Source organism: Vigna unguiculata, chromosome 11, assembly GCF_004118075.2.
Source record: "Vigna unguiculata cultivar IT97K-499-35 chromosome 11, ASM411807v1, whole genome shotgun sequence".
NCBI lineage: Eukaryota > Viridiplantae > Streptophyta > Magnoliopsida > Fabales > Fabaceae > Vigna > Vigna unguiculata.
Genome location: NC_040289.1, coordinates 33,428,799 through 33,455,102, shown reverse-complemented (window position 1 = coordinate 33,455,102; position 26,304 = coordinate 33,428,799). Strand labels below are relative to the sequence as shown.

The 26,304-nt window shown below is 32.3% G+C and overlaps 2 protein-coding genes across 7 annotated transcripts; one reads left to right on the top strand and one right to left on the bottom strand.

The window, feature by feature from the left end:
* Positions 1-2,436: 2,436 nt before the first annotated feature.
* On the top strand, positions 2,437-12,733 carry LOC114168718. 3 transcript variants are annotated; one of them, XM_028053627.1, is made up of 17 exons: positions 2,437-2,543; positions 3,435-3,808; positions 4,258-4,495; positions 4,957-5,234; positions 6,353-6,502; positions 6,686-6,819; positions 6,901-7,441; positions 7,526-7,620; positions 7,983-8,045; positions 8,140-8,228; positions 8,348-8,413; positions 8,574-9,203; positions 9,302-9,376; positions 9,486-9,556; positions 9,738-9,795; positions 11,132-11,396; positions 11,592-12,733. In XM_028053627.1, exons 2-17 carry the CDS (start codon positions 3,534-3,536, stop codon positions 12,251-12,253), a joined length of 3,690 nt encoding a protein of 1,229 aa, XP_027909428.1. In that variant the 5' UTR covers positions 2,437-2,543; positions 3,435-3,533; the 3' UTR covers positions 12,254-12,733. The 3 variants fall into 3 exon arrangements, with proteins under 3 accessions (XP_027909428.1, XP_027909430.1, XP_027909429.1); XM_028053628.1 differs by lacking the exon at positions 2,437-2,543 and adding an exon at positions 2,588-3,031; XM_028053629.1 differs by lacking the exon at positions 3,435-3,808 and having other exon boundaries at positions 2,510-2,543.
* Positions 12,734-17,409: 4,676 nt separating this feature from the next.
* Positions 17,410-24,362, bottom strand: LOC114170492 (transcription factor TGA9-like). Of its 4 annotated transcripts, none has more exons than XM_028055979.1 (13): positions 24,129-24,362; positions 23,830-23,991; positions 23,609-23,697; positions 23,367-23,446; positions 22,988-23,224; positions 22,098-22,142; positions 21,899-21,958; positions 21,715-21,792; positions 21,579-21,624; positions 20,318-20,589; positions 19,860-20,081; positions 18,026-18,168; positions 17,410-17,716 (listed from the first exon to the last, which is right to left on the bottom strand). In XM_028055979.1, exons 2-13 carry the CDS (start codon positions 23,937-23,939, stop codon positions 17,629-17,631), a joined length of 1,470 nt encoding a protein of 489 aa, XP_027911780.1. In that variant the 5' UTR covers positions 23,940-23,991; positions 24,129-24,362; the 3' UTR covers positions 17,410-17,628. The 4 variants fall into 4 exon arrangements, with proteins under 4 accessions (XP_027911780.1, XP_027911782.1, XP_027911781.1 ...); XM_028055981.1 differs by having other exon boundaries at positions 23,367-23,443; XM_028055980.1 differs by lacking the exon at positions 24,129-24,362 and having other exon boundaries at positions 23,830-24,088.
* Positions 24,363-26,304: the final 1,942 nt, after the last annotated feature.

Below are 26,304 nucleotides of genomic sequence, written 5' to 3'. Positions count from 1 at the left end.
GTTTTTCAAAAATATCAATCTAAAGAAGGCTCTAGTCCAAAAGCTAGACAACTGTATCTCCATCATCCTGAACTAGACTAACTCTTGTTTCTTCATCTGTTCACATCAATGAATAATGATTATTATAAAAGAAGAAATCAATACAAGAAACACAAACACAATAAAGGGCAAGTTAATATGCAAAAGAGATATCATATACCACTAATTCATGTTATAACAATAAACCAAGCATTCATAAAGACATTACAAATTCACACAAGACAAATAATTCTAAACTCAATTATCCGGATACATGCATTAAGTTTAGATTCATTGGAGTTAGACACTTGTGGTGACATTTATTGCTTTGCAAGCCATTGCCAACGAGTTTCACCCTACCATGCACAAGATTATCCTCCTAAAGTTTTAGGCCATGGTAAAACTCCTGAACTAGGACTTTCTGCCACTCTTTCCACTTAACACATTCTACTCTACTTGAGTGTGAATGGTTAGCAGAGTTTCATGATAACTCCATTAATGAATCAATATTATAATGCATACTCTAAAGAAACACAATAATTGGAAATTTCCCCCGTGGAATTCCTTGCATTACATCAACTCTTACCTCTACTACAACCCTTGAAAAATCAACAATACCAACAATTAAAACTATAAAAGCTAGTGAAAACAACACTATATAGCAAAACCTAATCACTGCACTATCTGCGGTACTGATGGCGCGCCTAGTATGCTAGCTAAAAAAAGCGAGTTTTACGAGTTTGGTTATGGTAATCAATTGCAACCTACTAGTAACCAATTACTAGTTTCAAAAATATGTTATAGGGGCCATGAACCCATTAAGCACCCAAAGACTTAAGTTGACATCAAACACTGTTGACCCTTGGAGCCCTCTGTGATGATCGCACCCAAGGTGAAAACCAATGCCAAAGACCACTGAAGCTCTCTAAAATAGGTGCGCCAACGGTACAAACCACCGTCCAAAGCTTTGTCATGAAAATTGCTTTTTGACTGAGAATTTGAGGCTAACGCCACTAGCACTGTTCAAAACCGTGACAACATAGTGTGGAATTGCCATGAAAGTTTTGAAAATGGAATAATTTCAATTTTCACTTATGTTCTGTTTGGATTGAGGTGTGGATTTGAGAGTGTATTTGTGTTGATTTTAATTGATTTGTAGGTAAATATGAGATTGTTTGGATTAAGAGAAATATGATATGATTTGAGTGGATAAAATTTAATAAATTATATTTTTTAGTAAAGTAAATTGTATGATTACCATTTTACCCTTCAATGTAAATAGAAGCAATGATATTAAAATAAAATTAAAAATGTTATTTAACGTGATGAGTTGTCTTTCTTTGCATTTCTCTTCTTTTTAGAGAGTACTAAAATCTGCAACTCATGTGCAAATCCGTCCTCTCAAATCAGCGCAAATTAGTGAAACCAAACATGTTTGTAACTCACTTTCCATCCGCATACTCATGCAGATTCAAACACATCATTAAAGATGAAGGACCAAAATCATATTAAATCCATTTGGTTTATTTGTAAAAAATAATATCATTTTTTTTCTTTTCTAGTTGTTAAAAGAGGACTTTTACAAAATATATACTCATTTTCCTATACTGTTTCTTTTATTTAGTTTTATGTTTAATTAGTAATGTTGTTTTTATACTTAAATTTTTATTTATTTTGGTTTCTTTATCTTTTTAGTCATTTTTTAAAATTTTAATAAAATTTCTTTCATTAAATTAACATTAATGTTGTTAAGAAGATTTTATGTCAAAATTTGGAAGATGAAAGAATGCGGTAAGAAGTGAAAGAAGAATAAAAATTAGAGAAATTTCAAAGTAGAAAAAAAGTATAACATTAAGTCAATTTGATATTGAGTCTTTAAAAAGATAAAGATTCAATTAAATAAAAATTAATAAAAATCTTAAATATAATTTCTCAATTATTTTCATTATAATTGATAAATAAACTTTCATTTTATTGTTATAAGAAAATTATGCTTATTTTTTGTTTTTTTATGAGCTTAAATAAAGTGAAATTTAATTTTCAGACATTATTAATATAAAAATTTTGTACTATGTCAAGTAATTCAAATTATGACGAAAATTAATAATCTCATATGTATTTATTAAACTTAGTGTATAATTCATAAAGATACACGACCACAAACATACGAATGGCGTAAGGTAGAGGCGGCGTAGAATGTACCCTCCCGCGTTATTTTGGTTCACAGTAATATTTTTATTTTCCTAAATATAGTTTTTTTTTTTTTTGGGTCTTATAATGGTTCTTAATCACATTACAACTGTTTTTTTTATGCGTATATGTATATAGTATATAATATAACACTGTGTATTTTAATCACAATATAATAATTATTATATAATATCTTATATAATATATAATATAATACAGAATTACATAATTACATAATATAATACATATGAATATATATGAATATATCTTTACCTTTTTGGGACTCAACTCTGCGACTTTGATCTGCGCTTGACTTTGTTCAATTCCGCTTCAAGGTATTATTTTTTCCGATCGTCGATTTTCCGTTGCTTCAATTCACTCTTTCAATTCATCTCCAACCCTCTTTTCCCCAATTTCCCCAATTCAACCTAGGGTTTTTTTTCCCAACGAATTGATTCTCTCGTATCCCCAATTCCGATCTTTCGTGAATTTTCCTACACCCTTGCTTGAATGATGGTTGCCACTATCTAGTTCGTTTCTTTATTCGTTGCCGTTCCGGTTTTACTGCAAAATTTTGGTCTAATTTTGTTTCTTTTTTCTTTTTAACTGTTAGAGAGGGGAAATTCGTTTTCGGTTTTACTAGTATTTTCTGAACTATGCGGTGTTGGGCATTTAGTTTTTTTTCGTTGCGGGGGAATTTGGTGTTGCGATTTCGTTAAATTGGCAATGTACGTTAGGGAGTGTCAACCTTCGTTGAAATGGGATGGTATGGCTTCATTGATGTTAGTGGAAGCTTGCTCATTTTTCTATTGAGCATCATTCAGTAAGGAGTTTTCATAAGTAGTTTGTTTCAGCTTTCCTTTTGTCTTGCTCGATCTCGTGCTATAAATCTATTTGGAGCTGTATATGGACTCGTTATTAATTTGTTTATAATATAATAATGTACTTTAGCATTGTTTGGATAAGCTTCTTCGTACACTTAAGGAGAAGAACATAAGGAAGTAAAATGAATTGGGTTTTTCTGGTAAATTAAAACTAACCATCTTCATCTTTTGGACAAGTTTAATGAGAAACTTATATTGAAGTTTAGTGCCAAAGTTGATTTTAACTTATGAGGGAAATTCAATTCATTTTATCTTATTTTCTTCTCTTACAATGTTTACGGAAAAGTTTATCTAAATATTATCTAGCGGGTAATAATCAATATTTCTGTTCTGCATTAATAGGATTCGGGCAGGAATTGGGAGACTCAGTTTGATCTGGCAGTGCAAAAGAAAGTATTTCTTTTGACCTGCCTTCTAAGCTTTAGTAAGGTTGACAGCTTAATGTTGAGTTCTGGAAATAACTTGAACAGTAGCAGCAGCAGCGGGATAACTTCTTCGGATATGCCACCCTTGCCACAGTGTTTGCCACTAGATTCAATTACCGTAGGCAATAGAAAATATACAGGAGAGCTAAGAAGGGTTCTTGGTGTCTCTGCTGGAAACACGTCTGAAGACCAATCTTTTGGAGGTCCACATCCTAAACCCATGGCTCCTGGAGCTTCAGGGGAACTAAAGCACTTCAAAGAAAGTGTACAGGATGCCTCCAGAAAGGCAAGGTATATGATTGTTTTTCTACCCAATTTCCTCCAACATATTTTTTACACCCGAAAAGTTCTATTTAAATGGCTGAGTGAAAAACAGAATTTAGTACGGCTTAGTCAACTGTGAAATGAATGGTCTCATTACCTTACAGTTGGTGTAATGGGTGTAATTGATGAGAATGGTAGGAATTGAGTACAAGAGGAAAGTCGAACGCAAAAATTAGTCCATTCGGTCGGTGGGAGAAAGTACTAGATAAAGTAGTTTATTCTGTCAAGGCTTTTAACATAATATCAGTATGCTTGGCCTTTTTCTTAATTCTATACGACCTTAAGATTTGTACAATATTTGTGATTATGCTTTGTCTACTGTAGAAGTTAGTTTCAAATGTAAATTGTTTACCAATCATTTTATTACACAGTGTGTTCATGTTGATGTCCTAATGCAAATGTGTAATGTTCATCAGGGATAGATCAAAAATGCTTGGGGAATCTTTGTCTAAGTTGGAAAAGTACGAGGCATTAAACATAAAGAAGCGACAAAGGAGTGATTTATCTACTGATAGGGGAAGTGGAGTAAACTTGACAAAGATTGGTAACCAGATTCACAAAATCCCTAATGATAATCTAACCCAGAGATCAGAAGCAAGGACCTCAAATTCAATGCTGAACAAGCGAATTCGTACATCAGTGGCAGATGTGCGGGTGCGTACATGTTGTATATTACATTCTTTATCTGTGTGTAATGAAAGATGCTATTATTATTATTATTATTATTCTAAAATACTATATTGCTGACCTGTCATGTATATTGTTACATAATTTTTAACAATATGGACTTTAATATTTACGAGGGTCAAATAGGAATGCATATACACATCAATTTACTCATTTAAATTTTGAAGCTCCTTTTTAATCCCAAAAGCAAATATTCAAGATGCTTCTAGCCTAGTTTAAACATTTTAGAATGGAATAATTTGAGTAATCTGTCATCTAAATCTCAAAGTAAAGCGTTGATACATGATAATACAAATGTCATATTTAAAAATGGGCAACTTTTTGCTCTGTTTTCTTCTTGGTTTTTATTTATTAATTTATGTTAATAATCTGCTTGTGTTTACTTTCACTCTTTCTTCATTACTTTGCACACTCTGTAATGCTCCCAGGAGGAAAGTAGGTCTACTGCTATCGGAAGGTCACGGATGGTCACAGAGAAGGATGCAAATCTGGTTCAAACACTTGGAGGTAGCTCTGTTCGAAACGAAGAGAAAACTCGCAGATTACTTGCTGGAGGTGAAGGGTTGGATCAAAAAATAAAGAAAAAGAGGTCTGTTGGAACTGTAGGAAACAGAATTACAACTACTGAAAGGGATGTAAAAAGAACTGCTCATCCAAAGGCAAACACTGATTTGAAGATGCGACTTTATGATGCTCAGGGTTTCAGGTATTTAGTTTTATTTTTCTCTTTATTCTCAATTGCAATATATATTTTTCAAATGTAAATTGTAGATGGAGAGTGTCTTGGACGCCTTATTACGTATGAAGACTATTTCACTATGTTAAGTGTGAAATAAAGCATTCCAAATGAATCCATTTAGTGTGTCGCAATATTGATGCTTGTACTTATCTGGTTCATTCAGTAATCTGTTGCTATTTGTTCAGTTTTTAAAGCATTCCTGTTGTTTACTTGTTTAGGAGGGGAAAAAAACTTTCTTACTTCCATTCTCTTCATTGGCTATTAAACAGAAGCGGAGCCTGGGCCTCTGGGCATTTTTGTTTTTGTTTGGTAAAATTACAGCTTTCAGTTTGGGGATTTTGATGATAATTCTCACCTTTCCTTCTGTACGCTTTTTTTTTCCTGTTTGGTGAGTGTTCAGAGAATATATTGGATGATCCCTTGGACATGCAGTTTTTTTCATGGTGTAATTTTTTGTAGTTGCGAAAGGGATTGATATCTAATTCAGACACTTCTGATAATCCCCATTTCTATTGAAAAAAATTTGGTTAGAAAAGTACTTATACTAAAGTAGTTCTCTGAATAATTACTTGTTTAAAGGTCTTTTTTATTCCTTACTTGGAAAGTTACATGTTTTGCGTTCTATGTTTGGTAGTGAAATAATTTATGAATCAATTGCAGGAATATATCCAAGATGGAGGTTGTTAGTCATAGATAGATGATTCGTAGACCTCTCTGTATATTACATTCACAATTGATGAATGTATTTAGGTTAATTATGTTGATTAGCTTCACTGCTAGAGGATAGACTCAGGAATGCTTTTAAGTTTGAATTACATGTTTATTGTTTGTTTATATTCTTCATTTGACTAACCTATCACAATTAGCATTAGATAGAAGTTCATCTACATTATGTTGCATGGTCTTTTTCTCCCACCAATCTTTTAGTCCATTAATTTTCCTCTTTGGAATATTGTTTACCTGTGTGATTCAACAAATATTAGGTTTTCATATCATTGGCAAATAGTTTGTTGAAACTTTTGTTATTGGGGAACAGAAAAGCAAAAGTAGTTCTCTTGTGTATTAATACCCTTTTTTGGATGTAGATTGAAGTCTGGATCTGGTGGAATCAAGTCTGAGGGCTCTTCAGAGCTTACTAATACAGGTGTGCGCATGATGCTTACAAGTGAGCAAGGTGTTTCTGTTCACAGGGAGCACATAGCTGAGCAGAGAGTTGTTGCTAAAGGAAACACCAGGTTTGAACCTATATTGACATGGTCTTTATTTCTACTTCTACAGCCTAGTTGTTTTATCTGTCAATTTTGTTTGATTCTAGACTTAGATTTATCACAATAATGTTTTACACAGGTTGTTGTTTACATTTAGGTGTTTTGATTGCTATTTACAAATTTATTAAATTTTTATGTTTCTATAAATAGGGCTAGCACTCAGGAGGACCTGGCGAGCAGCCCTAACATGATAATTAAAAACAAGGTATCTCGAGCACCAAGGACAGGTTCAGTTAGTGCACTAGAATCATCAAACACTCAACCTTCATCTACAGCTTTTCCTGGTTGGTAACTGCCTTCAAATTCTAATATGAAATCTCATTGGTTGGTATAACGAATAATTAAAAGCCTTTTTACATCCATAGGTTCTTCTATACATCCAATGACCCAGTGGGTTGGTCAGAGACCACCTAAAAATTCACGCTCACGAAGAGTTAAAGTAGTTTCTCCTGCCTCACGCAATCTTGAAGTTCAGGCCTCATCTGAAGGCTGTCTAACTTCCGATTTCAGTGTTAAAGCTTCTTCTGCTGGCAACAATGGATTTCCACTGCCAAGCAGTGTAGACCACAGTAATCCAAAATATAAAAGACCGCCTGATGATATTTCATCTCCCTTTGGATTATCTGAAAGTGAGGAATCTGGAGCTGGGGAAAACAAAATAAAAGAGAAAGGAGTGAATGGCAGTGACTTTGCTATGGCACCAGATAAGGCGGGGTCTTCAATGTTTCAAATGAGGAAGACTAAGATATCAAATGATGAATCTGGAGATAGTGTGCAGAGACATGGAAGAAATGGAAGGAATTTATCATTAGTTAGGCCGGGCCTCCCTTCTGGAAGGGAGAAGGCAGAAAATGGACCAATAATGAAGCCAGTACAGGACATGAAGCCTAATGATAAGAGTAAAATGTGAGTTGACTTTACTTTTAGATCTAGTTCATCTTTTCTCCTTTCATTTCTAAAACTGTCTTTGTATCTTTTTGTTGAATGCAGCAAATATGGTCGCCCTCCTTCAAAAAAGCAGAAAGAGCGCAAAGTTGTGGCTCGTGTAGGGAAGCAACTGAACATTGGTTCTGCTGATTTTGGAGGTACTGTTGATATTTAGAAGCTTATTTATTTGGGAAATTTTGTTCTATGATAGGGTTGGCTAAATTCATTCACTTTGCTTATGTGTGGTAGTGATATTAGTGTGTAGGTTTTACCCAACTGAAATATTTTTACAAATGTCATATCACACTGAACCTTTCAGGCGCGTAGAGGCTATAATAACGAAATTTTCTGTAGTTATACATATATTATTTTACACATAACTTATTCTATCATTAAAATTATTTTTCTGTATTCAATAAATGGTTTAATTTTGTTTTCAGGTTAATATGTAGCCGGTTAAATGTTTTTATATATATTTGCTTTTCATTATGTTTTCACACACTGTAATGTGATTTTCCAGGTGAATCTGATGATGATCGTGAAGAGTTATGTAAAGCTGCAAATGCCGCTCGTGATGCTAGCAGTATGCTTCTTTAACCATTTTACCTTCTTCTAAATGTTTTTCTTTTTGGTTTGTAATTTTATATTTCACTACTTTGGTGGGTTATTTTATGTAGACCTTGCTTGTTCGGGTCCTTTCTGGAATAAAATGGAGTCTATTTTTGCTTCTATCAGCTTGGATGATGCATCTTACTTGAAGCAACAGGTAGCAACTGGGTCTTAAGCATGTTGTGTTTTTTCTTGAAATGTGAAGTTACCATCTGACTCCCAATTGGTGAATAGATTCCGACTTACTGGTTTTTTGTTTTTTGGTTGTTTAATCAGCTCAATATTGCCGTGGAATTTGATAAAAGTTTATCTCATATGTTTGGCATTGATCAAGATCTTTTGGTAAGTATTTGGCATTATAAAAAACTATCCTACATCTTTCATTATGTCAATAATGAAGGACTCCTGTCGTGATCTTCTTCTGTAAATTTAAGGTTTTCTCTATTAAACCACAATTTTCATCTGGAGGAATGTGGTTAATAGTAAGTTTGTATTTCCTCAGGGTGTTGTTATAAATAACAAGGCCACTCAAGATTCAGAAGAAAGAAAGAGAAGTCAATGTGATGAGGATTTAACTAAGTTTGATGCTTTGGGTGGAAAGAAGGACATGGAAAGACCGGACAAGGTTACCCCACTATTTCAAAGACTTCTCTGTGCTTTAATTGAAGAAGAGGAATGTGAAGAATCGTATCACCAAATTGATGCAAAGAATATATCCCGACAATGTGCCAGTGATGACTCTCACTGTGGTTCTTGTAATCAAATTGATTTTGAACCCAAAGATCGGGATAGAATGGATTCTGAAGTTGAATCAGAGGTGGATCTTCAAATTCAGAAGAACTGCGTGTTGGATAGACTATCCTGTGATAAGAGCACCACATCCAACACATTTAGATACCCAAACACATCCAGTTCTTTACAAAGCACTGGAGTTTGGCAGGGTGATGAAGAATTTTCCCTCTCAGATATCACGCACACTGGTGAAATATGTTCAAATGATCTTGATCAACTGCAGCATGCTGAGTTAAGTGTTCCTAGCTTTCCTTCTCCTGATGGCCAGTATCAGCTGATGTCTCTGGATGACAAACTGCTGCTTGAGTTGCAGAGCATTGGCTTATATCCTGAAATATTGGTAGGCCTTTTTTCATATATGTCATTACAGTTATCATAGTTATTTGAAGCTTACTAGATTTATGTCTATAATCCTTAATCTTACTTTGCTTGGGACAGCCTGATTTAGCTGAGGAAGATGAAGCTATTATTAATCAAGATATTGTGAAACTTGAGAAAGCACTATATGAACAGGTGTACATTGAAATAATTTTTCACGTTAATTAATTTATCAAATCTATCTCATTGACCTTAAATTTGGTCCATTCTTATATCTGTATCCCTTATTTTGATTTATTAATAGAATCAAAGGAAGAAGAGTACTTTGGACAAAATTGATAAAGCTATTCAAGAAGAGAGGGATGTGGAAAGGCGGTAAGTGCTAAATATGTTTTTCCTCTGAGATCCCTCTTTGTATCTTTAATTTCATTATATTTATAGCTTTTGTCCTAATTTCCTTTTGTTTTCCAGTATTCATGAGTAACGACTTTCCATTTCTTGAATTTATGCTTAAGATGTAATTGATTTTTATTAAGATTTTGTGCTTGATGTGCAGGAAGATTGAACAATCTGCATTTGACTATCTGACTGAAACGGCTTACAGAAAGAGATTGGTACAAAATATTCCTCTATTAACCTTTTATTGTATTTTATTAAGATATGATTTACAAATCTTCTTACCATTTTTATACATGATTTTATTTAAGATTTACCAGATTTGTAATAAATATCCCACTAGTCATAAAATCATGTACTTTATAATATAATACACAATTACACTAGTTCGGACCAATTTTATCAGAACTAGGCATTGGGTACCGGTTGAACCATAGTTACTAATTGAACTATTTGAATCAGTGTAAGTAAAATAAAGTTTAAAATATGTCTGTATATGTATTTTTTGCATATACTTCTTCAAAGAAAACTTGGTGATCTGGTGGTACGATACTGCACATGAGCCTTCCGAGTCAATGGGTTCAGTTCTTGTTACTGCATTTTGTGTATTTTGCTTAAACACCTTGTCCGATACCTCAAAAGCTAGAGCGAGCAAATGTCTTAGGCTTCATTCTAAATCAAACAAAAACTTTCGGTCACACATGGTGGACAACTTTCCTCCATCTTGGCTCTTGCAATTTAGTACAACAGTTTTTCTTCACCTTCGACTGCATGAAAAACATCAGTCCCCAACTAAAAAAATGGTTTTCCAGGACCAAGTTTAGATAGTTTAAGCTGCTTGGGGTGGTTGCTGGTATCATTATGAATCAGTAAGCAATTCAACCCAGTTATGTGCTCGGCTCTGATAACCGGGCAGAGCATAACAGTGATTTGGCCTTGTACCCGCCATACAGTCATGCAGAGCAACATATTTGGTTGCTTTGCAGATATTGTTGGCTTCTATATTCTAACTGTAGGAAGCTCAGACTGGCTTTGTAAAACCTACATGCTTAAACACCAAATCGGTCCTTGTTAGATTTGGTTTCAGTGTAGAGAGTGAATTCCTATTGATTCGGACAAGTTATTTTCTTTCTTTGTTCGGGTCTTAGAATTTGTGAACATGCCGTCTTGTTTCCTGCTGTCTTGGGAACATGGATTTCTACTTCTTTAGATAGCTGTCTTTTAGTTTGTGTTGTTGGTTATCTTTTTGAGTCATACATGGGAGTGATTCATAGTTTACTCTTCCCCCATTCTATTTCTGCCTTGTTTCCACGCAAGTTCTTTCTAGCTTCTATGATAATGGTGATGATCTTCTGCCTGAGAATTTACGTGTCTCACCGGTAGACAATTTCTCCATATATAATTTAGTCTTTCCTAGATAATCAGTTGACTGATTTGTGGGTAATGTAGGTTAGAATTCGAAGGTCATTGGTAATTGGGAATATTTTGTTAATGAATGAGTGGAGTCCTTTAATTAGCTGTAATAATTAGTTCATCACTTTAAAATGTTTGCAGGCAAGCCGTGGAAGCAAAAATTCAAAAGGTGCAGTTCACAAGGTGTCTAAGCAAGTTGCATTGGGTTTTATTAAGCGTACTCTTGGAAGATGTAAAAGATACGAAGAGGCTGGGATTAACTGCTTTAGTGAACCTACCCTACAAAATATAATGTTTGCCCCACCTTCACGTGAGAATGATACTCAACCTGCAGATTGTATGGTCTCTGGCACAGCCAGTAATACATGTAACAAAATTTCCCATCAAATTGAAGCCAGAAAATCAGGTATTCCAAAATTCTGCTTTTGTATTTGATATCATTGGATGCGTTGTTACTCTTTTTAGTATATATTAGGCCTTAGAAAACATTGATAAGCAATCACCCTGTTTCTTCCTTTCCATTGACTGTTAGAGATTTGTCTGTGTTGACCAGTTGACTTGATTTTTTTCCACTCAATTTTTGTTGTGTCTATTGCTACAGGTGCAGTTTCTAGTGCATCCGAGAAGTATGATTGCCATAGAGATTATGCAGACAGGGGATTGGTTGATTCTTTTCAAGGTTCAATTCAGTCATCTGAACAAGCATCATCTAAGAATGGGTCCGTGTTTATCAAAGAAAAGAAGAGGGAAATGCTGGTCAATGGTGGTGTCAGTGGTTCTTCCTCAAGAGCATCAAATCTTGACGGCGCTGTTCATGGTGGAGTCAAGGGAAAGAGAAGTGAGAGAGACAGGAATCAAAGCCGGGACCAGAGCAGGCAAAACCCTATTGGTAGAGCTGGACGGATGTCACTGGACAGTAGCCAAAATGAGAACAAACCAAAAGCTAAGAAGCAAAAGATTAGTGGTAGTGGACATGATAGGTTTATGGAAGCAAAGGATTCTGCTCGTTTACCTGCTAATGATACAATAAAAAATGGTACCAAAGATGGGGCTACATTATCTGCTGTGGACACTTCTCAAATAAAGGAATCCAATGACTTTGGGAATTTGCCACTACCTGATTTAAGTTCAATAGAAGAATTTGGTGGCGCACATGATCTTAGTTCTTGGTTGAACTTTGATGAAGATGGCTTGCAAGACCATGATTCTATTGGCCTTGAAATTCCAATGGACGACCTATCAGACTTAAATATGCTAATGTGAAGGGATATATAGCTCACACTCTACGCGTTACACGTATCATGTCTGAAGGAGAGTTTGTATGTATTCACTGAAACCTTGTTGGCATCAAGATCTTGATGGTGCTTGAGTTTCTCTGCAGAGAAAACTTGTGATTGGGTTAACGAATTTTGACACATTTTTAGAGTAAACGGGAGACGTGGAGAAACTTGTTATTGCAATTCCATATTCTTTTACTGAAAGTTGTATAGAGGAAGCTTCAAACATGGATTTCATGAAATTGCATCACTTCTCTCATGAATCTAACTAGTTTTTTCTGGGTTTCTAGCCATTGTCTCAGAAATTGCTATCTATATAGAACATTAGATTATATCAGTGTTTTCATTTCTCAAGCTGTGACTTCAGCTAAGTTACAGTGTATAATCTATTTTGTCCTTGTACAACGTGACTCCCACATTATTGATTGCTTTCTCCTGAATAATGGGGAATGGAATTTTAATATAATTTTTCTGGGATTTAACATATAAATTATAGTTCCATCTGCAGCCACCTAATACCAGTTTCCTCGTGTGTAAACTATGTTTTACTGTTCCAATTATGCTTGGTATTCATTTTCAACTGGACATTTATGCTTCAAGAAATTATTTAATATTTTATTCTAATAAGCTCAAGAAAACTTCTGATGACAAAATGCCATAATACTAGGCCAATTCTGACTGCACCATTTGATTTTCGTTTTATTATTATATGATTCACTGTTAACTTAGTTTTCTTTTTGCTCCTTTCACAGCAAGAATCATCATATAACCTAGTAACATAAAGTGTGGTCATTTTAGAACTTAAAAACAGAAGAAATCTTCCATTTTCCTTCGTTTCAATACTTTAATGCAGGTCCCCACTCTCAATCCGATACACAAAAAGAAAAGACAAAAGAAACATTACTTTGCTATAAATTATAAAATGGTACCTAATCTAAAGAGACGTATGCATTAATTAAACTACGAACAAAAAATAAAGTTGTCCTCTAAAATCTCTTCAAGATTGGACGGTTAATATATAAGCACGCCGATAATGACCCATATTGCTATCTTTCCAAATACTTTAATTCCATTTGCTCATTATTCATTCAAAAGTAGTAGACAAATCCACAGGCCGAAACTATTCAAACTATAAAAATAAAAAATAAATTCTCAGAAAAAAATAAAAATTATATTATAACCACTCTTCTTAGAGCATGTCAACTAATTCCCATTCCTAAATCCAATTGGAGGTTCCTTCAAATTCTTAATGATCGAATATAAGAGCCTGCTACATGCTAAATCAATACGATATGGTTTACAAAAGAGTATAACATTATATAATGTATAAATGGACAAGATAAGATTTATTCTGAAAAATCGAGTCAGAATAAGACACTTGCTTTGATGAATAATCAATGAATTATTTTAAGTATTTTTTATTTAGTTGAATAAAAATATTAAAATTTTGAAAAATATCAGACAAAAATAATTGTCTTTGGTTATAAGAACAAGGTTATGAAGACCCTCAACCTATCACTTCAAGAGATGCATTCATTCTATTCCTTAATTAACTTTTGAATTCAATATACGCAAAACTTGAGCATTGAAATGACCCCACCATTGCAAAACACTCAATATATTTTAATTAGTAATAAAATATATTGAAAAGTTGTCATTAAAATTCTTAAGTAAAGAGATTTTTCTTCTGTGTTCTAATAAGTGTTTATAATTAACAACTTCACATAAAATAAATACAAATAAAATATTAATATACAACATTCAAACCTTATTGAATACTTATTGACTATGTAACTTGATTTGAGCTTACAAGTATATTTTTTCAAAAACAATCATGTTTGAAACGACTAAAATGATGTACGATAACATTTTTTTTTTAAATATTCAAAATACATGTACATTTTTTTTTAAATTGATTAAATTAGAGAAATCAGAATTTTGTTTCCTTTTACATTTATCCATGTGGTCATCCACTAAATAGATCAAATCCCTTTTAGGTTAAAGTAGGCTTAACTGTTTGTAGTGCAACAACATAGTACTAATTATGTCTTACAGCAACACTAATTGCTTTATCTTTTAAAATAATATTTTTTATCTTAATATTTATGGTAATTATTTAATACTTTTTCACAATTTATTTTTAATTTAATGTAAAATCTTTACATTTTTCTAGGCACAGTCAACCTCCTACATGGAAAACAACAAAATGAAGCTGAACTTCTAGATCATTTATTTTCGAACGAAAGAGATTACACGAAAAAAAAACATATAGATATCACATTCTTGGATCAAAGTTTAAGTGAATAAAAATATGAAATAATTATTAGAAATATAGGGAAGAAAATTGGTATTATTAGAGCTTATGGTGGAAGATTAAATGATGAACAGGAGTTCAGGTTAATGCATAGACAAATGAGTGATATGCATGTGCAGGTACAGTGGTGCATGAAGTACTATGAGCATGCACGTAATTAATGTGTTATGTTTAGTCCCTTTCCACTCAACCTCAATACCAGAAGCAGTGACTTGGTTGCTGCTGCTGATTAATTTTGAGACTCTAAGATCGGGAACAAATGTGTCAGAACCCAAAGTTTATGTCTACGATTCAAGTTATAATGATAGAGTGTGTATGCGTTCGAAATCCTAAGTACGAGTTTAAAATTTCACATCGATAAAATTGAAAAAGTTGAACACCATATATAAGGATGAAGATCCATAATCTATTGTCTTAAGGTTTTGGATTGAGAATGGTGTCAATGTCTTATATGGTTGAGCTCATATCTCATTGATGTTTGTATCTCTCCGATAAAACTTCCTCTGTAAAAGAAGATTATTAACACATGCACTCTTCACTCTTATTTACTTCTCTGCATTCTCATGCATTTTAATCACACCATTGCAGACTTTTGGGATGCTCTCAAACCCTTACCAAATGATGACTTTATATTTATGGTAGTTGTGAGATTTTTAATATATGCTTCGTATGTCAAAGGTACAACAAATTTAGTGTCTAGTTTGATATTTGTAAGACCTTAAACAGCAGTTCAATATATGTATATGCAACAGAATGAGTTAACACTACCGTAAATTAAAAAAAATCACGTGTTGATACGTGACACATAATTAATACTATTAGTTTATTATTAACGTAAATGACCTAATTATAACAAAATTTTTAAAATAAAGACCCAATTAAGTCAATAAAATAAAAGAACCTACTTAAGATTTCGTGTTACAAAAATGAGGACCTGCAATGATTTAACCTAAAAATATTGTGTTTAACAGAGGTTATTTACTAGACGATAATGTAACTTCAGTACAAAATTTGAGTAACAGAGGTTTATTAAGTGCTGAAGGTTTATTTATAGACGTCTGCAAAATAGTTTAGGTTTATTTCAAACCTCAACAAATATATACAATTAAATAATTAAATAATTAAAAAAACTACAATTTTGATAAAGTTTATTCTATTTTCTCTTCTATTTTGTTTTCGTTCTCTCCTTCCTACTCATTGTTTTCGTTCTTTCCCCACTCTTCTTTCTAAACACTAGTAAGACATTCACATAAGAGAAGTGTCACTACCAATAAAGGCATTAATTTAATAAAGTATTTTCAAGATCTTCTTGCTTCATTAGCACTTCTCATGCCTAATGAGAATTGTTTCATGCTAGTCCCATGTTTGTCTTGCTAGTCTTTTTCTTCTTTTTTTATTAGCAAATAAAAGATATGTTAATGACAAAGCATTTGAGGTGCTTTAATCCTTTTACATAGAAAAAACTAGTTCATCATACAAATCTAACAAATTTAGCATATAGCTTTAACTATCAAGATCATTTTCGTCTTCCTATATATTTTCACAATTATGTATATTATCCTATACAAGAAAAAAACTAGTCTTGTATTTGCCCAACGAGAATCAGTTCATTCGTCCAACGAGAAAACCATTTGCTCAGTCAATCAAGAAAGCTTGTTTTGATTAAAAAAATGTTTGTTTAGAAGTTGAGCTCTGAACAAAAATGAGTTTTTGGGAGGAAAACCAAACCAAAGATGAGAGGAAGGGCAAAGATTTAAGGAGGAGCTCTAGAACTACTTTCACTTCAGTCTCACTGTTCCTTCTTGTCTTTTTTTGTGCTTCACATGTTTAGGAGTAACTAACTTCTTCAAGGTTGGATATAGTTAATTTTCTCTAGATGAAATGTTATCTTTGTAATATAAATATCTTTCATGCTTCTTTTGTGTCCTTTCTTTGCACTTAATATTGCATGGTTGATAATCTATACTTTTAGTTGTATCTAAACATTGTAAAATGCTTTATAACTTAGCTAAAATTTGAACAACTTAGAGGTTTGATTCTATACATAGATCATTATCTCTTTGTCAATTAAACATCTATTTTTAAAGCAAATATTGTGTAAATTAATTAAGAGATTAATATTTTCATATTGAGATTAATTAAGAGTCATTGCATTGAGCTGAATTGATGAAATCCAATGTCCGTGAACCTTTCCCCAATCAAATATTATAAGTTTAATTTAGTATATTTTGAATACTTTTTATTCTTTGTATCCTGCTGCATTATAATGATAATAAAAAAATCATTTCCATGTTTTATATATATATATATATATATATATATATATATATATATATATATATATATATATATATATATATATATATATATATATATATATATAAACACATATGCCCCCCAAAACACAAAAGCTTTATTCCTTCTTTGATTTTATTTTAAAATAAATTAACATATAAATTTTATTTTGTATTTTGTATTGTATGTAACCAAACCACTTCAAATAAACGAAGAGACACAATCCTATGCAAATTGTGGAATAACTACCAAAACCATACAACAACCTTCTTAATTTTTATATATAAATATAAAAAAACCTCTTCTTTTATCATTTGTCTCCTCTGCATTAAATATTATATATATAGGATTCTCCACTTGCAACCAAAACCACTACTATACAAATGCAACTCTCTTCCACCAACTTTCTGCCACCTTATATTTCCAAGTTCTAAGCCATTAATTAATATAAAATATGGTGTGTGTGAAAGAAAATTAAAAGTATAGCATCAATTTATGTAGATTTATTTATGATGAAACTTTTATATATACTCTTTTAGCTAAAGTAGAAGCCTCCTCATCATTCACTTAAAACTCAGATTCCATTTAATTACAGAAAAAACATAGAGACACAGGAGCAGAAGATTGAAAAGAGAAAAACAAAAAAATATTATAATTAATTCTTCATGATGATGATGGTGGTGACACCCTTTCCTTTTCTTCTAAAGCATGCTCAAAGAAATTCATTTGTCAGGTTTCAATTACATTATCTTTCAGAAATTGGAGAAATGATTCTGAGAAGGTTGAACCATCTGCAGTTCTGTGGTTGTTTGACATGAGTTATCATCACTCATCATGCTCCTGTAATTTCAACCAAATCAAAAAAGAATGATTCAATCTTGTTTTCAATGGTGCATAGTACTTTAAATTTTTTTTTTTAAATAATAATTTTTTAACAACTAAACTTTAACACTTTTTTCTTACAAACTGAGGTGATATTTTCTGAGTAATTTTTCATTTTCTTATTTTCTATATTTCAAAATCATTTAAAAAATATCATTTCAGACGGTAAAAAAAAGTTGTCAAAATTTAGTTGTTAAAATATCAATTTTCTTTCTCAGAATTAATGAAACTAGAAAATTATGATAAGATATGGTGTGTAAATCTTACTCTCTAGGTCTTGATGCCCAAAGAGAACTTAGGGCTCTTAAACGACCATAGTACTCTCCGATCACAACAAAACATCTTGCAGCTTGTCGAACTGTGAGTAATCGACATAACTGGTGAAGGGTTTGTTGTCTCAAATTATCAGCCTTCAATTCATATAAACACAAAAAAATTTGATTAAAATAATTGGGTGAGAATTCTGAAACAATGGAGTCAAAAGAAAATTTATAAGTATGATGTTTAATCAATTATATATCTATCTATCTGATAAACTTATAGTATAATGAAAACCCAACTACCCCATAAGATGGGTCCCTAGCTAATCCACAAATGGACAACAAGACTTTGCTTTCAAAGGGTATATGAACTTGTCTTATTTATGAACTATTTAGACTCATTCTAATTAATACAAGTATATATATATAATTAAAATAGTGTATTCTCATTTTTGTTTTATGACACTGGAATTTAATATAATCAATTAGGAATCACTTGTCAATTTGGTTTTTAAAATACTCATGATTATAAGTCTACCTAGGGTTTATGTATAAACATCAACCCATCACTGTCCACAACCAACTTCTGATTGAAACATTTTGAGATGAAAAAACTACATCAAATCAAACATCATGCACCTTAAATACTAGTACCAAAAATGATGATCATGTTAATAAACTATAAAATACCCAAAAACAATTAATTATTTGAATTAATAAATACCTGTCTAATGTCTAATTAACATGTAGTGGGTGAGTTAAGTCAACCCAATTAATTATGGGAAATTATTAAGTTATTTAATCATATTGAAATAAGTTCTCTAATAAGATTGTAGCTTGAGACAATAGAGTCTACCTTTCCATGATGCTTATCAGAGAACTAAAGGTGTAGTGTCTATAATTTGACAAGTGGTGTATATATATATAAGGAGTATTACTCATAAAACAAAGAGTATATTTCAAGTTTTTATTCTTTGACTTTCTGCATATTTTACAAGTATAAGAAAAGGTAGAAAGAAAGAAAAAAAATAGAGAAAATTACTGGCATGTTAAATCAAGTTGAAGTGAGAAGAAGGTGTGACCTAAGATATAAGCTCAAGTTTTCTTTTATATGCATTGCGGCGCAAAACATGCAAAAGAGAGGATGAAGAACAATGAATGACCAAAAGAAACAAAATGGATCAGAAAGTAACATTTCATCAACCGTTGCTAAAACCACTTCATTCATATACAGATATCATTATCCTAAAACCAGATTTTGAAATTCATTAATACGTGTCATGGATTAATGAGATGTGGTCCTTAGACATGTTTCATTCAAGTCAACAACAACAAAACAAATAGAACAACAAGAATTTAATGTTCCAGTAATTTCAAACTCGCCATGTTTCTTAAACCAATTGCTGTTTGAAAATTAGAAATCCAGGGATGAACAAACAAGTCACCTATGAATTCAAATTTAACTTTGACATGAATGTATGCAGAAGAACTCTCTCTCTCTCCTATCTACAGTCAAATGGAAAATTTTTCATGCAAACAATTTCGAAACAGATGTCACCTGAGGCTTTACGTCAACTTCCCCACCAAATTGAGTGCATAAAAATTAAAGTATTACTTTAGCCCTAAGACATAAGAAAAACATAGCCCTAGCTATTTATAATATTAGATAATGTGATTTATCAATCAATTCAATAATATCACATCTTTGCTTCAAAAGTTACCCCTTTTCTTTTCTTTTCTAATATCTACATATATATATATATATATATATATATATATATATATATATATATATATATATATATATTATGTATGTATATATATACTGTACTATAATTTACCTGGCCAACAAATCCTTCAAGGTTGGCGAGCTTGTTCATGGCGGCGACCATCTGTTGAACGCCGTCGGCGACGGAGCCACCGGCGATGGTGTCAACGAGAGACTGTTGAAGCTGTTCAAGGCCTTGAGTGAGAGCCTCTTCTGCTTGCACTGAAGATTGGCGGAGAGCACATATACCCATAATTTGCTGTTCAGCAAGGGGTTCCAACTGTTGTATCAACATCTGACCAAAATAACACACATAACTTCATTATACGTAAAAAAAGTTAACATTTTTACCAACAAAATAGGGTTCTCTTATGAGGGTCTTTGAGAAAAACAAAACTTGTATGATGAGAAACAGTTCTTATACTACATCATTATTGTTTTTACTGAACTCTCTAAACTGTGTTCATGTTCAAAAAATGAACACTGATATATACATATATACATATACTATAGTGCATGGAGAACACATACTGTGATGAGTTCTGATGGTCTGAAACCACCAATCCAGAGGAAGCATCTTTCAGCTGGTGAAGTCCACATGCCATTGATGAGATGAAACACATCGGTTTTAGCAGCAACTCCCTTCAGCCTGAAAACCTCATCATAATGAGACAGATATCCATCAACAATCACCCTTAGTTCGCCGTCGGACAGCGGCGCCTGCAGCCCGGTCCGGAGCTCCGCCATGTGCCGGTGGTCATCTTCTAGCCATCTTGCATACTCCATGTCAAACATTGCAGCTCCTGCAACAGCTCCATTTTCTTATATCAGTAATATGCATATTAGCATAATATTGCTACTGTGTTATGGTATGGAGAATAGTCTTGTTAGGAGTTAGAAACTTATAACTAACTGATTAAGTACTTTTAACAGATTATTTTTCATATGATGTTGGTTTTATGTATGAAATATTTGGTGAATATAATGTAAGAAATGATTACTTTTGTATAGAAAGTTAAATGTAGGTTGTTTGGTAGTGCAATGTGGTTTGTAATGAAACAGACATAGCGCATTCATCTTCTGAAAAGAAAATCAGTGGATTGATCATCATTCTTAACTGCATTATCTAGGGAGGTATTATTATTCTATGTTCAAAACTTTTGTTTTGTTTTCTTTTTTGTTTTTTATCTGAACACCATGCTCTTTTACTAAAAGTGGAAAAAGCAGTAATGATGGATCAATAATTCGCTGAAAAGTTAAACAAGGCTTTACATGCATGTTTAGAAAGGACTTTAGAAAGGATTGCACAGTTTTTAATGTGTAACAGTACGATCTTTTTAGAATAATGATCCACTGTTTTTATTTTATAAGTATTTTTATGTTTTATTAATGAGAATTCAAACGCGAATTAGGCCACAGATTTTGGTCAAACTCTGAGACTTGTCCACCTGATTCTAGATTTTGATAGTCCATTTCAAAATCAAAATTTGACTTTTGTTTTTGGCTTCAAAGGGCACAAAAAGAAGTTACGTGTAAATGTAACAATTGTTCCCTACTGAGTCTCTTAATTCTTTGCCTCATTTTCCCCTTTTGAAACTGTAAAAGAGGGTCAAAAGATCAGGCCAATAAAATCTTTGAGGTACTTCTTATACCAGTTTTTTTCTAGCTCCATAATCATAGATATGTCAGAAAATTATGACACAATAACCTTTTCTATCTTTGATGAAATTTGAGGCATTAGAAAATGAAATTGCATTTAAAAAACCAGTAACAAAAAAACAGCTAAACTCACCAGAACTTATACTTCCACCAGCACCACCACAACCCATAAACACTCCCTAATAACATAAACAATAATCATCAGCAGAAGTCAATAAATAATAAAAAACATTATGCAATATTGTGTGTGTAAAGAGAGAGAAAAGAACCTGAGAGCGAGCTCTTTGAAGGTCTTGTTCAAGGTGTGTGAGCTTTAATCTACTTGACTCTAGTTGCTGCACATAAGCCTAATATTGCAATGGAACAGCACATTTACAGAATGTGTCTGAGGTTACATTTTGTTTACTATAATATATGATCTTTTTTCTGTTATTATCAATTGATGGGACACACCTTTTTCCTGAGACGGCTTTTCCTTGCAGCTTCTCTGTTTTGAGCTAAACGTCTCAGTGTCTGAATCCACACCAAAAAAGAAAATCTTGACACAAATCCCATGTGAAAAATCCAAAAAATAACCAACCTTGAAATATAATATATATTAATTAATACTGTATGTAAATGTGTGTGTGTGATTGTGTGTCATATTCAAAACCTTTGCATCAAGTGGCTTCTCTGATGTGGAACCAGCTCCTTTTCTCTGAATAAAAAGCACCCCAAAAGAAAAAGAATTAAGGGATTTGAAAGGTGAGAGAGAAGTCATAAAAAGATGAACTCGAATAATAGATTAAATCACTTAGCTTAAAGGGACTTAATAAAAACCAGAAAAATTGTAGATTTGTGGCTACTAAATGAAGAAAATTGGTCAACGTTACTCAAATTCATCCTAGGTTTGAGGTTGGGTGAAACCAAAGCACAAAGAGATGTCATGCTTTAAAACAAGAATGCAAGATGAAATGAATGAATGTGATTTGCTCACAGAATTTTTGGGAGGCATTTCTGAATGAAAAGAGCCTTTATTAGGCAATTTCTCTTGTGGTGGTGTGCAATCATGAACATGATAAGGGTAGCAAAAAGCATCTTTATCTGCCATTGTGTTGGTGTATAGTGTGGTTGTAGAATCAGATTTGTAACACCACAATTAAATTGGGAGAAAGAAAGCACAGGTTTTGTCTAAGGAGGAGTAGTGAAGTGGGAGTGGGTCACTGTTAAAAACAGAAACATTGATTGATAAGTACTGAAAAGATTCTCACTTTGTTTTTTTGTTTGTCACGTTCATCTTTCCCTCTCTCTCTCTCACTTTCATGTCAGACATTCATCAGAAAATCGTTCAGGAATCAGAGAAACTCTGTGTCTCTTTGATTTTCTGAGGGCTGTTGGGATCTGTGCTGAGAAGATAAGTGCAGAAAGAGGGGAGAGAGAGAGAAAGAGAGAAAGACCAAGCAACAGGGTAATAATAATTGCCTTTAAAGAGGTCAACTTTCCCAGTGTTCTGAAGAGAGAAACTGAGAGATTAACAGTGCAAACAATAGTTATTTCATGAACCTTTTCTTGTTGTGATTTGGCTGCTGATTGAGTCTGTGATGTCCCTGCCCTTGATGCATCAGTTGCTGTCTCCTGTTGTTGTTGTTGAAGCTGATCAAAAGCATGTTGATGATCTGAAGAAGAAGATGCTTTTATGCTTATGGGAGATTCTGTTTCAAATTGCAGCTCAGTTTTGCTTGAAAGAGTGTTCACTCCTGATCCTGAATCAGTGCTTTCTCCTCCTGATTTTGAACCTCCCTGTGTACCATAAATTTTCATTCAAATGTTCAAACTTGTCTCTTTGTTTCATTGGTTAGTACTTAATTAAGCATCTTTTTGGATATGAATTGGTCAAAGATGGAGAAGTGAGAGAGAGGGAGAGAGAGAGAGAGAGTAGTACTCTTGGGGTTTGATGGAATCTCATTGGCCATGAAGGGAACATTTCCAGTGTGGCTGAAGGCCTTCCTGTGAATAAAGCTGCTACAATCACAGAAAGAAAAATCTCAGAGGATCACCAAAAATAAAGGCTTTTATGAGCATCAATCATATGAAAAGGTAGCCATGGAGTCAGAACATCATTCAAGTTTCAAAGATTATGCTCATAAGAAGAAGAAGAAGAAGAAGAAAAACGATGAAACATACATGCTTTGGCTTCATCACTTCTTATCTTAATTCCTTGCAGAGCAAAAGCCTCTTCCAGCTCTCCAAAATCAAAACCAGACCCTTGATTCCTAAGAAACAAAAAAAACAGAAATCAAAACTGAAGAAAGAAACACAATATAACAGAAGTTCCATGTAAGAAAAATTTTCAAAGTGTTGATAACACTGAGAACTGAGATTGAGAAAAATTTGAAGAACAATACATTAGGCTTGATGCTGAGGTATTAATCCCATGAAGAACTCCATAAGGAACCTGGTGACTTGAAGGTCCTGATTCAGACAGACCCGTTTCTCCTATTCTTTGGCCCGCCATGCAAAGCTGAGTTCACAAGCTTAGAACATTCTCACCTTCTCTGAAGCTGAAACTGAAATCAGAAACTCAGTTCAGAAGAACAAAACTTGAGGAATATAAAAATTGTGTGCATGTGTCCATATAAATATATATATTATAGATGGAGAATTGTGTGTATGAAAAGAGGGTAGTGTTATGACTTTTAAATACCTCTGCTTTGTTTGGAATTGAATGGAGAAAAAAGAATAGTATATGGAGAAGTTGACACAGTGAAGAAAGATCAAAGCTTTTGTTTTCAAAGTAATATATAAGTTGGCAGAAGAAGAGGGTGCGGTCTTTTTCTCATGTGTGCTCATCCTTGCAACATTTTTATCTTTCATTGGGGTGTCTCTATCTTTCTTTTCTCCTTCTCTGGGAAGAAACCTGATTGATAAGTGTGTTTGGCTTGCTTTATCACTGTCCCTGCTTGTAAATACTTGTATTCAGTAACTCATCATGTGGAAGTGTGGTACCACAAACTTTGTCCTAGCAAATTCACCAACCTTGTGAGTTGTGTGTGTCAGTCTCTCCAAGCTTCTGGAGTTTCAAACTTCTCATCAAATAGGTCATCAAAGTTAGAGTATTGTTTTAATTCTTTCATCAAATTCATGTTTCACTTTCATGTGTTAAACTAAGTGTGAAAAGTTAGAGTAGATTAAGGATGTAAAACTCTAACTTTGTTTGATTGAAATGTAAAAGATTATTAAGGGTGTGTTGATTTAGGTTTGAGTTCTCAGACTGAAAATCAAACACACATTAATTGTAAACTAAGAAAACCATTTTGTTTTGTATGTGTTTAGAAAATATTACCAATCTATTTTGTTTAGCATATCGATAAAAATATAAGTAATATGTATGTGTTGTTTTTGCTTTTAAATGAACCATTATTATTGAATGTACTCTTATATACCAAACATGCATTTACTACATTGAATTTGTAAGATTTGAATTCAAAATCACTTTGATTGAAATAACTTTTTCCTCCCTTTCATTCATGCTTTTAGTTGTTCAAAAAAATTAGATAACTATCTTTATTATTTGGTGTACATGAAAATTTGAGAATGGTAGAAATTAGTTGAAGAAAACTATTTGATATGAAAAAGAAATGGAAAATTATAGAAAAAAGAGGTACTTCTATTTTTGTTAGGGTAAAGGGATAAATCTGTCTAAATTTGTCCTAAAAATATGGGATAGATTCGTTTTTTAGTTTATGAAAGTAACATTATATATATATATATATATATATATATATATATATATATATATATATATATATATATAAGTATATAAATAATGAATTTAAAATAAGTTTCAAATTTTTTCATACAAATATAAAAAGGTAAAGGTGAATTATTTTTTAATGTATGAAATTGAATTTAGAATTTTACAAATATAAATGTACCAATCCATAATCAATTATGTGTTTAAGTGTAATAGATAATAGGAAAGTGCTTTTGACACTTGTCTTTTTGTTTCTATTTTCGCAAATCGTCACAAATAATACATTTTAAACAGGATTTGTCATATAAAGTTTCACGTATTTATTTCTCCTAACATAAGAGATCACTAAATCTAAAGAAAATATTAGTGTCATTTCTATTCTTAATAGTTTTTTTTTTTAATTTCAATTAAGTTATAATTGTACATAAATTATTTTGCAAGACATTTATTTGTTTTTCCATCTTTTTATTTCTTATTCTCATATATTTGTACCATCTTTTTGCACAATTTATAATTATTTTACTTTCATTTATATCAAATTCACTTTAAAATTTAATAGATATAACTTAAAGAATATTGACCCTTTATCTCCAAATTTAATGTTATAAGTTATTTGCTTTCCGTGTAACTGTTTTTATTTTATTTTTAATAAAATAAATATATAAAGGTAGATGGCACGTGATATAATTAATCGTGTGCATTTTGTTCAATTAAAATTCAAAAATATATATTCGTATTAAAAATAAGAGTTTATAACATTTCAAATCAATCTACAATCTAAATAGAAATTAAGTAATTATTTTTTTCGCATTGAGCTTTTAAATGCTAAAATAACTACTCTTTTATGTTAAAAAATTAATCATTCATCCTAATTTTTAATCCCGCTTGCTCCGCTAAGAAGAAAAGAAATGATTTTGGATGTTCTGAATTTCAGGTTTAACCTTCTCATCTTTATTTTACATCACTCTTATAGTAACGTCAATGCACACAAAAGAATAATCTAAATGCTATAAAATTAATAAAAATAATTTTTAATGTTCCGATATATTCAATGGTTAAATATGTTTTTGGTCCCTTAAGTTTTAGTGAATTTTATTCCCTCTTCGAAACTTGATACCAATAAAGT